The sequence below is a fragment of the Aspergillus oryzae genome, chromosome 6 (assembly GCF_000184455.2).
Source record: "Aspergillus oryzae RIB40 DNA, chromosome 6".
In the NCBI taxonomy this organism is placed as follows: Eukaryota; Fungi; Ascomycota; class Eurotiomycetes; order Eurotiales; family Aspergillaceae; genus Aspergillus; species Aspergillus oryzae.
Window position 1 is genome coordinate 259,730 of NC_036440.1, and position 16,074 is coordinate 275,803.

At 37.9% G+C, this 16,074-nt stretch overlaps 1 protein-coding gene across 1 annotated transcript; it reads right to left on the minus strand.

Moving 5' to 3' along the window:
* Window positions 1–11,863: 11,863 nt before the first annotated feature.
* Window positions 11,864–15,236, minus strand: AO090020000611 (uncharacterized protein; the record flags this gene model as incomplete). The annotated part of the gene is made up of 6 exons (XM_023237917.1): window positions 11,864–13,460; window positions 13,612–14,389; window positions 14,445–14,528; window positions 14,583–14,639; window positions 14,701–14,859; window positions 14,933–15,236. 6 exons carry the CDS (start codon window positions 15,234–15,236, stop codon window positions 11,864–11,866), a joined length of 2,979 nt encoding a protein of 992 aa, XP_023092915.1.
* Between the last annotated feature and the right edge of the window lie 838 nt (window positions 15,237–16,074).

A 16,074-nucleotide genomic window follows, 5' to 3' on the forward strand; every position in this document is an offset into this window, starting at 1 on the left:
TCCAGCTATGGATGATGGGGTATCCGCCGCTGGACTATTGTCGGCCTAAGACTTGCTGGAATGAGGGCCTCAAGGATCCCGGGTCCCTGCATGTTGAAGATGGAGACGGCGTCATCGTCATTCATCCACTCCATGGTCATGCCTATAGCAATTGTATTCTCGATGATAGCGCACTGGATATTGAATTTTGGTAGACTGAGAAGGTGGTCCTGGTTCGGAGAGTTATTTGAATAGCTTTCTAGGGCTAATGTTTCGAAATCGTGCATGAGTGAGTAGATGTGTACATGGCCCAGTGAGCACTGAAACTCGCCCAAAGGTCTATCGCCATTGCCGTGTTTAGTGCTGCCAGAGGCGATCATTGCGCCGCTAGTTTCCTCTGGTGGGTATTCAGCTTTGTATCGTCGTATCTGCCGTAGCCCTAACGTAATCAGTAAGCGAGCGGGCCATACAAGCGAGCGGGCCACGCGCCGCTATATTAAAAATTAAAATAGTCAAAACACTATAAATTTAGACTCCTATATAAAAATAAATGATTCTATTAATTTAAATAGTATATAATTTTATAATTCTATATACTATAGCCAGAATATTTAGATAGAGCGCGTCTAGAAGTTAATTTAGTAGATAGAGATCTATCTACCTATATAGTTTTATCTACCTAATTTTGGCGCTCTATAAAGATTCGGGCTTTAGATACTAATATATCTTTTTTAAAAGTAATCTATTTAGTAGAGCGCTTTTACTTTTTAAGCTATCTTTTATACACAATCTAATATTGCTCTAATTAATATTTTAATATTATTATATTATTTATAGCTTGTTCAGTATTTTTAATTAGTTAATTTAAACTGATTTTAATAGACAAATCAAAACTATAAAATTAATTTTTAAGTAGCTTTTTAAATATAGATTCTAATTTTTTTAACTATTTAACTATATAAGATATTTTAAGCGCTAAACTATCTCGACTACTAAATCTACTATCTAAAGGTATAGAGATCTTAAGCTAAACTATTAACTAAAAAAAAATATATTCAGAGCTTAAAGAAACTAGACTAGTAGCTCTAAAAATATTATAGATATTACTATTAATAAAGATTACTATATAGACTTAAAAATATATCTCTAAAAAATTAAGTTTATTAATATAATTAAATCTATAATATATCTTAGATTTAATTAAATCTCTATATAAGCCTTTTAATAGCAAGAAAATAATAATATTAAATAATTAAAGCTTATAAGAAGCGTACACAAATATATAGATTAGTATAATATTATTCTTTATATAGTGTCAGAGGAATATCTACTAGTCAGGGTAGAGGACCTGTCAACTAGGTAAGGATACGTGGGCAAAGCACTAGGCAGTAGATACTAGAGACAGAAGACTGATTCTTGATTTCCTACTAATGACTACAGTACTAATTTATAGCCAAGAACCCCTAAGATTCTCTGTATACAATAATCAATCCTTCTAACGGGGCCACTGTACGTTATTAGAAAGGTGATGAATATAGATATTGAAGACGCTGTTCGGCCACCGGGATGTCTATGTACCTAGGATAGGGTATACTATACAGTTACCTTACATAATCGTTATCATTTCTGTGATAATTACGCTTCCTTTTCCCAGGCTAACTATCCCCAGGCAGCGATCGACGCGTTATTCGCGTTAAATGGCCGACGCCTCAAGAGCGCGTTAAGTATTCTATATAGAAATATCGACCTCATGTGAATCGTTGTGGAGTAAATAATAGTTATCCACGACAATAATATTAATATTAACGAGGTATTAGATAAGCTTCTTCCCACCACTTTTATATCTTATCTTTCTTTGTTCCACAACATCTCTTCTACGTATCGTGAGCCTTTTCTTTCTCTGTATTTCAAACCCAGTTACTCCTTCACGTTTTTTCATTGATATTATTATGCCTCGCCGTAAGAGGGTCGTCGGTGCCCTAGTCGTTCCCTCTGTTTTGTAGTGCCTGTATTATTTGAGAACTACTATCAAGAATAGGGAGCGCGGAGAGAGCGAATTGTTTACAATTAGTTATAAATTTAATAATATAGCGTCAATATTATACAGACAATGTAGTGGCCAAAATACTAATTGTAACCAGGTATACTTCTTTGCCTGGCGTACTACTCGTTACTAACTCGTAAAGACTTCTTAAGATATGTTGGGCAATATATATGACTTGTATTGTATACTAAAATAGGCGGAGACCATTTTCTGGAATAAGAATAAAGAATAAATTATATTTGGCTTAGAGACACAGAAATTAGTCGCTTAAGCTTATATCGCGTTATGCTACGCTTTCGATAGGGTAGAGTTAGCTTATTAAAAAAAATTTCGTTTGACTGCCAAAAAGACTGAAAAGCTCAGAGTGTGTATCAACGAGCTAATTCGGGACTTCTTTTTTAACAATTCTATAGCGAATTATTGCCAACTATTATAAGAGTATAAGCCGTCGTACCGATGCCCTCGAACAATAGTTGGGTCCACTATCTTCTTAAAATGATATAAGGGCTCGTAGGCAGTATATGGAAAATTGTCGACTCCGGCTTAAAGAATTCGACGCTAATTATATATCTTAGTAGGTAGCTATTTAAAACTTTACTTGTCATATAAAGCGAGTAGTTCGTGAATATTTTAACTAGAAGAATATAGAAAGGGATTGGTATAAATATTGGGACGCTATATTTAGTATTTTCTCTATTACTTTTGCAGCAATTTAATATAGCAATTAGTTAGTGTTTCGACGCCCTTATCTTCCTACTTCGATAATAATTCTAGGATGGGTCGGTGGGCTTTTTATATTTTAATTAATAATAAAGTTTTCTAGCGTGTATAGAGTCGACGCGTCTTTCTATAGTTGTTATTTACCCATTAAATATTTACTATAGTTACGTTAACGTCGCGTCGACCTTTAAGCGCGTTATTAACTTTTTTACTTAAAATCGTGGATTTTTCCTTTTGCGTTCGCCATGTCTTTTTTAAAAATCTATTAATTATATTCTAATGGCCATCCTGCCTATTTTACTAAATATTAGATTTCTTTCTTGAAGATTTACTTTTCTTTAACTTCTTCTACTTTCTATTTATTATTATTATTAAGGTCAGGCATCGGCAATAGATCAGTATTGTCTTAATGACGTAGCGTCTATAGTTCTAGTAATAAGATATAGAATATATTATAAATTCGATTATATTTATTAGATAAGCTAAGCCAATATACTTACTTTTCTATAGCGTCCAGTACCCAAAATAATCCAATATATTTCGGTGCCAGTTTCCAAGCCGGGACTTTTAATTTAATATTCCAGGTTGATAACCGTATAAGATTATCTCGCTTAAATAATTTTACCTAATAATATTTATTAAAATGTTTCTTCTGAGATTCTATCACGTTTTGCCAGTGTTCCGCTAAATTTTCACGAATTTTCGTTAATTTTTCAATACGGTTGTTACGCCCGGGGCTTCGTCGTCAAGTCTGAGACCAGTTAGCGGACCACGTTTCGAGGGTTACTAACCTGAAGTCGTTCTTTGACCTCCGTCGCTGTTGGGTTGCGGTCTGGGGAAGACGGGAGTCGTTATGAGGCTTCCGTCGACACTAGACTGCCGTCGATACTAGACTGCCGTCGTCACAGGGATGCAGTCGACACAAGACTGCCGTCGATACTAGACTCGAGTCCAAAGGGCCAGGCCTATTAAGTACGTATACTTAATAGTTAGAAGAGTGCGAACGAGTTGAGACTGGTCTTGCTACTAAAGGTAAATCTGTAGTAACCATGTGTATTGATCACGAAGAACTAAACTTAAGTACATAAATGAGTGTCCTTATATATCCTTGCCCGTCGTGTCACTGCTACGACTCTTCGTGTCAGTGATACGATGTATCTTGTCAGTGCTACGAGCTTGTCGTGTCGCTGATACGTTTGGTCGTGTCACTGCTACGATGCACGTGACTTTGTTGTGGTAGCTGGTATCGGCGTCCGTAGCCCTTTCCGAATAACTACTAGATAAACGATTCGTCGGGTGCCTTCCACTCAGGAATCGGCCATCGTCATCCTATCGTTATTCTGCCTTGTGTGTCCGCCTTCGATAAGGTGCGCTAGACAAGGGTCTGTAACAACGGTATTGTACTGCCGGGATCTTCTCTAAAAAAATACTATCCTTGGTACATAATTGGAAATTTGGCAAATAGCCGAGTAGAACTTAAAATAGCGATAGTCCAGTAATTATATTTTAAGCGTTATTACATACAAATTTCGCTGTTAAAAGTAGATTTAGCCAATTTGTTTACTCTTCATTGGTAAAATATCTAAGATAATATTCTAATATTTAATTTATACATTCTATTTAATCATCGATTTATAGATAGAATACTATTAATAATCTAAGTTTTATATAGCTAAAATAGCAAAGATTTAACTAGAATTTACTAATAAAGATTGGTCCTCTATTAAATATAATATTATTTAATAGTCCAAATCGTAATTCTATATAATTATAAAATAATTCAGCGAGTTTTACCATATTAATCGTTATTAAAATAGAGAAGAATAGTAACTATTTAGAAAATCAATTAACCACTATTTATATTAAATTAATAATTTTATTTTTAAATATCGTTTCTAGTAACCCTATTATAAAGTCTATTAATAGTTCTATAAAAGGCCTAGATAGAATTAATAGCAATTCTAAAGTTCTATAGAAACGGTATTTTAAAGCTACTACTTTTTAATATACTAGATATTTCGCCACGTAGTCTGCGACATCTCGTTGGAGATTTGTCCAATAAAACTTATGTTTAAGTAGAGTTTCTATACAATTTTTTCTAAAATAGTCTGCAAGAGGATTATTATAATGTAGATTAATTAAAATCTACCATAAATTCTCCCTTGAAAGAATATATAGTCGATTCTTAAATCTAACTAGCCTATTAAAAATAATGCTCTAATCTTTATTTTTTATAAATCTTTATTTTACAGCGGTCTTTCGCCGTTAGATCTCCGGGTCTTCAAACTGTATCCGCTTTATAAGATCTCTTAGATCTTCTTAGATCTTAGCGGCATACACTTTCTTAGAGATATAAACGCGTTATACTTAAGACCTAGAAATAAATTAATCCTAATTTAACTTTTTTTAAACAGCCCAGTCAGCTATTTCTATACCGACTCTATAATCCCCAGGGCTCATCGCTATATAAATATTAAGTTTAGAACTCTTCTATAAAAGCGTCTCACCAGACTTAAACTAAATTTTCTTTTATAACAAATCCTTAATCTATAAGAATTCTACACTAGTAAATCGCTATATAAACAATAATATTAACTCTATATCTAGAGTATATTCTAAAATTTTCCCTAATTTCCAGAAAAGCCCATCAGCCGGGTTTAATTTCCCAGTCCAATATTTAATTATAAAATTGAAGAGAATTAGAAATATAAGCTATTGCGCTTGACGCCCGTTTAGCTTAGTTTACTTTATAAAGATCTATAAATTTAAATAGTTAGTAAGAACTTTAATAGTATATACCAAATCTTTAAGATATTATTACTAATACTTAAATGAATAGACAATAGCATATAGTTCTTAGTTAAAGATACTATAATTTAACTCCGCTCCGCTGAATTTTCGTGACCAAATTACTATAAAATAATAGACTTTATTTTCGTCTAGCTAGAACATAATTCCTGCTATCCCTTTATTTAAAGTATCGGTTTCAATTTAGATAGATTATTAAGAATTAAAATAGCGTAAAAAAGGCGCTGACTAAAAGACAGTAATAAAATATCGGAATACTAATTTTTCCGTAAGAATAAATTTAACTAGTCCAGGTTTTTGTTTATTTTTCGATTCTTTTATTAAGAAGATAAAGGACAAGGCAATTCGGGAGTAATTTTAAATAAATTATCGATAAAAATTACAAAATCCCAGAAAACTTTATACATCGTAGTAACTTTTGGGTTCTTCCCATAATACAATGTCGTTCACCCGTTGAGAATCCATAGAGATACCGTCTTGCGATACAATATATCCTAGAAATTCAACCTATTTTTAGTAGAAAGTACATTTTGACAATTTCCTATATAAATCAGCTTTTCACAGTCAATCTAATATCTACTTAATATGCCCTGTATAGCTCTCTTAATCTAGTAAAAAAATTAAGATATTATCTAAATACACTATATAACAGACATCTAGAATATCGTATAATACTGTGTGTAAATAGCTTTAAAAAGTAGCTGATATATTTGTAAGACCAAAAGGTACTACTAGGTACTTAAAGTAACCGTATCTTATACAAAATACTATCTTCTATTTATCTTCTTCTCGCAGGCGGATTTGATAATATACGTCTTAAATATCGATTTTAGTAAAGAATTTTACGCCTGCCAAACGATCTAAAATTTCCAATATTAAAAATAACGGATAGCGATTCTTTATCATTATTTTATTAAGACCCCGATAATCGACGCATAGTCTTAGACCACTATTCTTTTTAGGAACGAACAGGATAGGGGCTCCTGTAAAACTTTTTGAGAATCTAATTTAATTATATTCTAGATTTTCGTTAATATATTATCTCAATATTTAAAGCTCTCGCTAAAAGAGAGAATAAATAGAACTATACGGCGGGATTTTACCGTCAATAAATTTAATTACATAATCCATTACTTTCCGGGGCGGTATAATTTTGGATTTTTACTTTAAAAAGATATCTTTATATTTTTTTAGTTCCGGTAGAATTTCGCCAATATATTATAAGGCAGGACTTCTTAAGTCGTCTAGTAACCAGACTTCTTCAGGTGATTTTACCACGGTAAAGACATAGACAAGATTTTAACATAATTTTATAAATTTATAAGCTAATACTAATTCAATTAATAAGAATTTAAACCACTATTTACAATTCCACGGTAATAAGTAGATTCTTAGATCACTCATAGTTATCATTGACAAAAGAATTGGGCTTCTCTTAAGACAAGGGTCTCTATCGATTGCTATATATAGTCTAGTAAAGCTCTAAGTAATTCCTCGAGAATTGGTAATAGTAAGGGGTATCTTCTATATACTATAAGTCGGGGTAGTGATATGGTTAACTGCTTCAATTATTAGAGCTGTAAATTAGGCCTTTTCAAAATAAAAATTTTTAATGAATTAATAGCTAACAATATCAACTTCGGCGCAGCTATTCAGATCGGCGAACGTTTCGATATTATTTTTATATTAAATAGAAATATAGAAACGTATAATAGTCTCTATATAGGGATTAGAAACCGGTTTAGTAGGGACTATTCTAACTCCAAATTATTTTCCAACTCTAAATCCACTTCTTCTGCTTCGGCCGATTGGACTGTAGCTTTTTTCTTTTTTAGGCAGTAATTAGTAAGATAAGAATTACTGTTATATATATAGCATTGTAAAGAATTCTCTTTATTATTGGTAGGGTTTTTATTAGATTTCTTAGAATTTTCTTTTAAATTTTCCTTCGTGTTTTGTGGTTTCTTATCTTTATTTAATTTATCGTCTTTATTTTTGCTTTCCTTTAAGAAAGCGTCACGTTTCCGTTTTTATCCTCTATATAAAAGATTCTAATAATGTATAGCAAGAGTCACCATTTCGTCTCATTAATCTAGAAGCTTTATATAGTATTCTTATATATATTTCAATAATTCTGGAAGAAGTTTTATAAAGAAAGTAAACGCTCTTTCTTTTTCTAATTACCTTAGAAAATATTACTCTAAGAAATCGAGGTAGATATAAAACTCTCTCGGATCTTAGTCTTTTTATTAACGAGCTTTTTAAAACTGGCTTATAGTATCGAGCTATAAAATAGCCAAATTCCTGATCAATGAGAGGGTCTATTCTATAAAGTATTGTTACGATTCCTCGGCATTTCTTCATTAATCTCTTTCCTTTTTTACGAGATGTCGGTACCATCGCTGTCAACAAATTGGGGATATATAAGGAAGTGCTGCAATAATTTCCTGATCATCCCTTCTTAGGCGTCTTTTCGCTCCCTTAAAGGAGTATTCTAGGTCAAGGATCCATTCCTACCTTTGTTGCAGTCTAAAGTCGAGAGTGAACTCAGAAATATTCTTAAAGAGTTTAGCAGTGCAGCCATCCATTAACGAAGCGAAACTAGATCGTCGGCGATTTCATAAAGATTCTTTACTTTATAGTCGATTCTCCAGCCGTTAAATAGTGTCTCTTAGACTTTAGAAAGTTTCGCTTTCTTGGATATTTAATTCGGGAATAGTTTCTAGAACTATTTCTGTAAAAGAAGGCATATTTTCGTCAGGGGTTCTTAGAGGTGAAGAAATATCTCCATCAGATAATCGGGATAATAATGCCAACGACATTCTTAGGTAATTAAAAAGAAGAATCAGAATTGTCAAAGAAATATCTACTAGTCAGAGTAAAGAACCTGTCAACTAGGTAAAGATACGTGGGTAAAGCACTAGGCATGTAAGCGCTCTGCCGGCGTACTACTATCTATAGGCGGTAGGCCTGCGGAGCGCGGTCGGCCAACGGGCTTCAGGAAGGCAGTACTAGGAAGCTCAAGGTTGTTTAGGATTGTATGGCAGTTCCCCTATCTAGTATAACAGAACGAATCGCTTGAGGATCGGAATCCTCTGCGCGATTCTAACATAAATATATTTGTGCGTTACGTAAGCCAACGGCCCGCTGGCGGCTCGCCTGCGGGGGATCTAGTTGCCTGAGGCAACCCGCCGTTACAAGGCAGTAGATACTAGAGACAGAAGATTGATTCTTGATTTCCTACTAATAACTACAGTACTAATTTATAGCCGAGGACCCCTAAGATTCTCTGTATACAATGATCAATCCTTCTAACGGGGCCACTGTACGTTATTAGAAAGGTAACGGATATAGACACCGAAGACGCCGTTCGGCCACCGGGATGTCCATGCACCTGGGACAGGGTATACTATACAGTCACCTTGCATGATCGTTATCATTTCTGTGACATATAGATTTAATTAAATTAAGATATTAGATAACTATTATAGCTATCTAGAATAAGTAAATAATATTTTTCTATAGATCAGCCGGTAGTATAAGATATAAAATAATTCTATAATTAATATAGATTAATTTTATTACTTATTTAGTTATTAGAACTAATCTTAATTCTTTAATTAAAAAAAATTTTATTATTTTTATACTAAGTCTCTATATATATCTTATTTTTAAAAATAATATAGAAAAATAGAGTCTATTTATTAAAACTAATATATTTTATAGTAGTGATCTATTTTTAGTTTCTTAGCTATAATAAAAACAGTTTCTTTAGTATATTAGATCTAGTAATAACTTTAACTACAGCTATTAGGCCTATTATAAATCTTATTTTATTAAAATTATATATATTACTTAAAGCTATACTATATTTTTAAATAGTCTTATTTATCTATTTAAACTAAATACTTAAAATCTTAGGATTCTCTACTTTAATATATTAATAATTATAGCGATATATAAAATAGATTTTAAGCTTAGATATATACTTAGTAAAGTTGTATATCTATTTTTTCTTTATAATAGTAAAGAGAAGATAGTATTACACTTTAAAAGTAGGATATTAGCTATTTTTTATATATATATAGACCAAAAAAATACTCCACATTTATCTAGTAATAGAATCTATTTTTTAAGTGATTTCTCTTTACTAGAAATTATTTTATAGTTATTTATACATATATCTATTTAAGATATATATCTTAATAGACGTTTTTAAAGTATTATATAGAGTATATTAAAAGCACGAGCTGCCGCATAAATATTAGTAATTTAATTTTTTTTAATAGCTAATATAGCTAATAAAACCCTGCCTTTCTACTCCACCTAATATTTTGATAATTTAGATATTTTTAATGGTATGGCTGGTGGTTAAATAGCCTTAAAAGAATAGATATATAGAAAACGCGTACGTTGGCCCGCTCACTTGCATGGCCCGCTCGCTTACCAATTACGTTATAATTTCCTTTTACATAAGTCATTGCAACAACGTCCATCCTTGATTCAAGAAATTGTAAGGCGAGATGGTGATCAATGGATCAGCTTACGATATGATCGTTGATTAATCCGATTTTGTAATTTCCTTCGTTCTGTTCGATCAATGATTCCTGTCCAGTCATCTTGGGGTCCCCGAACACCAACTTGTTGTGGCATTTGAGCCACGGGGATCATCTCGGTTGTTGGTGCCATTACAAGTCAGCTGTATGATGATTACTGGCGCGGATGCTGCAAGTTGCTTATGCTGTTTTTTATAAAATAGTTTTGACAGCTGACAAATATGATGATCCGCCACAGACAGTTTTGGTAGTTGTCATCCCCGAAGCTTAGATCGATCCTATGTTTCAGGTTGGAGGTGATATCCGACTAGCCTTGTATAGATTAGCGGAGTAAGCAACTTGCATTAGCGCCGGGAACTAACTAACCTTTATAACTAGTGCGAACCATTATTAGTGCATACACTTGGGAGGAGCATCATTCATTTCCAACCCTAAACGCAGATCCTATTTGACACCAAGTGTTCAAAAAAAGTAGAAACAGCTCAAGAATTCGCCCCACCATCCACCGCCCAAGTAGCCCCCGTAACATACCTAGCCTCATCACTCAAAAGAAGCGCAACGACATCCGCAACCTCCGACGCCATACCAAGTCTACCCAGTGGTACATCGGGAGCAGTACCCTCACCTCCACTGTCCACATTCGCACGAAGCATAGGAGTATGAATAGGGCCTCTGAACATATAACATCAGTCTCTACACACACGCACAGAGAGAGAGAGAGAGAGAGAGAGAACCCACGGCAACACAGCATTAACCCTTATCCCCTCTTCCCCACCTCAACGGCAGCACTCTTCACCAACCCAATGGAAGCATGCTTACTAGCACTATAGCCCGAACCCTTCGCAAACCCCCTCTCAGAATACATACTCGCAGCATGGACGATACTCCCCGGTTCCTGTAACAATCACGGTTTGAGTGCTTCGCCGAGAATATTGAAAATCCCTCTCACGTTAATGTCCATGACGAAGTTGTATTCCGTCTCGTCTATCTCGTAGATCTCTTGGTGGCCGAGTTTATGGCTCGCTGTGCCCGCGAATCTAGCTATTCCGTCGATTCGGCCGAATTTCTTTTTCGTTGAGTGTAGGAATGAGGCGCTGGGTGGTTTGTGATGTCCACAACTTGTGTGATTACTTTGTTTCTTTGGGGTTCGTTGAGTGATTGGATGAGTTTGGATAGACCGTCTTGGTTTATATCGCATAGTCCTAGGAATGCACCCTTGGCCAGGAGAGTGGTTGCTGTGGCGAGGCCCATTCCGGATGCACTGCCCATGACGATGAAGACTTTGTTGGCAATTGATGATGCCATATTGTTTGCTGAATCGTAGTGACTGGTATATAGATGTGTCTAGTTTCTTTCAGCTCTAAATGCTCAATTTAGTGTTGAATCAGCGATTCTAGTCGGGGTATATATGTACGATCAATGACTTAACCTTAGCCCCACAGGGACCACCATTTCCAAGTAAGCAGGTCACAGTAGTTTCACAATACTTTACCACATTTACTTGACTAGACTGTCCATGGTATAGAGGCTCGGTTTGCCTGAGAGCTGGCTGCCAATATCTGGAGCTGGAATGACAGTGGTTACCATCTAGATATGTTAATATGTTTCTGGAAATGATCACTTAGTTGTAATGGAGCGCTAAGTTCCAGAAATCGAAGCTTCGTCTTCCATAAACTAGATATCACTTGACTAAAGCTCAACGGTTCTATAGAGGGTCTTTACAGTTTATATAAAGGCAGCGTTCCCAATACAAATATCAATCACAGCCGCCACCACCTCCTCCTCCTCCCCCTCCACAGCTACTACCTCCACCACAGCTGCTACTTCCACCACCACAACTACTAGATCCACCACCTCCTCCTCCAGAAGAGGAAGAAGATCCACAAACATGCGATGGCGCCGTCGAAGTCCCACATCCCGATCCACAATTCACAGCAGCAGCAGCCGCCTGCGCCTCCACATGTTCAGCATTCTGTATACAGCCCAGCTGTGAATCAGCGATAAGAGCAGCTGCAATGCTAGCATTAGCCTGGGCCTCAAATTGGGCGTCAGTTTCTATCTGTCCCTGGTTATCACAGTAGTCATAATCGGGAGCACTATGATCAAGTCCTCGGAACCAATCGAATGATTGATTGAAGTCCAATGGCTTGCTGCCGGTGTCTGTGAATCTTCCCTTGCCTATACGGATATCCTGTCGCTTTGCACGGCCATCTCGGAGAGTCTCATAGTCAATTATCTTATACGCACGCTTTTTCAACGCCCATTCTGCTAGGAAATAGTGACTGTAGGTCCCTGCCTCGAAGTAGTGACTGAATGGTTGGGCGCGGTGGATACCTCCTAATTTGACCCGGGCGAGAGAAGGGTCGATGCGGCGTAGTCCCTTTTCTTTAGAGTGGAGCCAGGCTGTCGCTTTGCAGAACGTCGGGGATTTAGCCATTGCTGTTGCAGCATGGGCGAGGATAGACGACGCTGTGAGAATGGTGAGACGGTCTCGTAACCAGGGGTTGGTAGTTTTGGCATCTGCATTTTGTTTAGGCTGATACATGTGTTTATCGCGGTAGAGGTGAAGCCCGATAATAGACCATGAATCAAAGGGAAATGCCCAGACGTGTTTCGATAGGTTGCAATCTCCACACTTAGTCGGATATCTCCTGTATGCTTCAGTGCAATCCCATGGGAAGAGGTCCTGGTAGTTGTATAATGTAGAATCAAAAGCTCCCCAGTCGTACCAGTATTCCTGGAGGGTGTCAATCAAGTCTGCCTCGTCATGGCGGCCGTAGTGGAAACGAAGAAGGTACTCCTCGGTTAATCCAATTGGGACATCGAATTTACTAACGATCTTGTTGTTCAGGTAGCCCTCTGGTGGGCAGACAAAGCTCATCAGATAGAGCGGAGAGGGTGTCTCGATAGATTGCATATGTGGGCCATTAGTTAGTGGCTCAAATAGATCTGTGTCGATCAAAGAATTGCAGAAATTCTGGCAATTGTTGCTTGTCGCACTCCATGTGAGTATGTTTTCGGGGTCAAGAAGACGCCGGGCAATGCTGGTGAGGTATACCATCACTCTTGAGCTGAGCAGATTCCTTAGCTTTGCCATAATAGAGCCTAATGCGGCGTCGAGGATCTTTTGCTGTTCCATTATGGGCAAGCCAGGATTATCGAACGGCTGCTTGCTGGCTGCCACGAGGAGCTCTATTATCTCTTTCTCTTGGTCGCTCTCCGGTTTCTGTGAAAGGACTCCAGTAAAGGGAGCCCCGACAATCTGTTTCATTAAAGCTTTGTATCTCTTTGGCTGGCCTATCTGACGTTGTTGTTGCCATAAAAGCCTCTCCGAGTCTCCTCCAACTGCTAGGCTGCGTTGGTGTGTCCCACGTGTAAAGCGTTCGTGAAAGACGGGAGATTCCCTTAGGGTGATGAGAGCACCTGCTTTTGTGCTAGTCGTAACTGATCAGATCATGTCTCTCCATTTGCGAGAACCCCCTTTTGGGTGAGACATATACTTACTGGGAAACACCGTTCTCGATAACCAATGGACCTACACGCAAAGCCATATGCACGTTTCCAAAAGGGTACTTCTCAGTGAACTGACGAAAGAAAAGCGGGATATCTTCATCTGCCTTCGACTCCGTCGCTGCATTCGTGGTACTCGTCACAGGATCTCGGTGATCTCCCTGACGAGTATTTTCCGTCACGACACGAAGGGCTGGTTGCTTTTTTGTTCCATATGTTTGCGGCGTTAGATTATAAGGTTGTCCACGCTGTGCTGCTGTACGTTGGGTGTTCGGCCTGCCCCGAGATCGGCCAACTAATCTTGAGATCCACGAGGCATCAGACAATCGCCGGTCCCTCTTCCGTTTCGCTTTGGCGGTACGTAGAAGCCCCTGGTACTTTGCATATGTAACCAACTCAGAGAGCTTCAGTATCGTGCACCGATGACTCGATATGTAGGAAACATGTCTATCTTCATCATTCAGGGGGAACAGGCACCGTGGACATCCCTGTGAATCATAGTGAGGCACATCCTTGCATTCGCACATCTTCCTGCTCATGCTAGAGTGAATAGAATCAGCTAGTACACAATGTTTGTATCTCTTGAATATTGACTCGTCGCCATAATAGTAAGACCGATAACAGTCCTCGCATATGGTGTGAGAGGCTTTTTGTGGTGCGTCGGATTGTTCCTGTTTGATGAACATGCTTCCACGGATGATGGCTCTGCATTCAGCACATTCCATTGGGGCGAACTGAGGGATCCATTGATCATCGAAGTTAGAGAGCTTGACTATTTTCATGAGTATATGCCAATTATACATGTTTAGACTAACATAGTGACATACGCTGTGGAATTGCTGGTCGTTTCCAAAAACTTAACTTATCCAGTGGCGGCCGATGCTCGATAAGCTTATCAATGTCAAGAAAACCTAGCATGAGTTAGTTACCTCAGTTATGGTTAACTACCAGTACTCCGTACTTACCAGCATTCTGGAGCAGCATCCACGCTCGCAATTCGACACCAGACAGTCTTGGAATAGCTTCACCGAGAATACTGTATTAGCAGCAAAATCGAGACAAAGCATGAAAACGAAAACTTACTGTTCAGTTGCTCTCGAACCTCCTCTTTAATCTTCTTACTAAAATACTCCGCTCGAGTATCAAGGATGACCCTCTTCAGCGCCTCCTTGTAAGAAAGATTACGCGACAATATCGCCTGTGCTGGTTTCTGGTTGGCCATGTCTTGTAGCTTTGTCTCCCCTGTATAGCATTAATCACCATCTATATAACACATACCATAGACCTCTGCAAGGTTCTGATGGGCAGAACTAACCATAGCGAATAGCGAACGCTCTCGCCTCTTGACACACCTGATCAAGGAATGTGTCAAAGCCATGAATGTTATTATCATTCTCATCGCGAATACTGATACCCGCGTACTCTGGCTGTTGCCAAACTTTCAGCGTACGGATGATATTCTCCAGTTCACTTTCGACACCATTCCAGTAGAGCGCTTCAAGCTCTTGAAGGAGGTGGGCTTTCCCTGGTCCAATCGGCTCCCATGATGTATCGGGTGCCTGTGTGATATTTGGTTGCGATGACCGATGCAAGCTATCGAAAGCCTTTAGTCGAGCCATAATGATTCATCTGGTGGTTAGTCCAACAATAGAAACTTAGTATTCAGCTCTTGATAAATAAATATATATTGCGATACAGTATAGATCAGAGGGAGTTCAAGTCCCCCAGATAGACGAGTCACGAGTTCATCGTGGTGAGGCTCAACGGTAGAACAGCCATGCGGAACAGCACCAATAGATCAGCATTCTGCCTTCGCGTGATTTGGCCCATTTGCGGTTAGCACATTTCGTAGGATACGAGCTGCGGCCACGGGCAACTAGCGAGGCCGGGGCGCGGTTGCGCCAAGGAAACGGTATCTCGATAGTTCTCGTGTACCTGCATTGCATTGCATCAGTCGGCCGATGTTTCTGCCTTGCGTCGAGGATTCTTCAAAATGAAAGTCAAACTGGAAGTGAGGCTGCGAGAGTGAGTCATTCATGTCATTGGTTTGGGTTGACAGTAGTAAGGCGTTGTTGTTGCCTACAGAAGTTGTGAGAGGAGATTCTCTGGAGCTGGCACGTGCTTCCCCTTCGGAAATGGAAAATAGCCCTAGTAGATTGGGTTCATCTGGTATTATGTCGCTGTGCTATCGGCATAATCCTTCTACCATAAAACATGCAAATCATTACCATTATAGACCTAGAATCATCCAATGATGTTGAGCCCAGCATCCATCAAATTACAATCCAACACCATGTGCGCCTAGCTATTGCTCCCCAAGCCCCACGGGGGATGAACATGATGACTGCACTCCCGTCCACAAGAACAAATCCACCATCGCGGACCCGACGGTGGCAACTTACTCTTGCAATCTGCACAAAATAAACCATCCTTAGAGAATTTACGCATCTCCGCTTG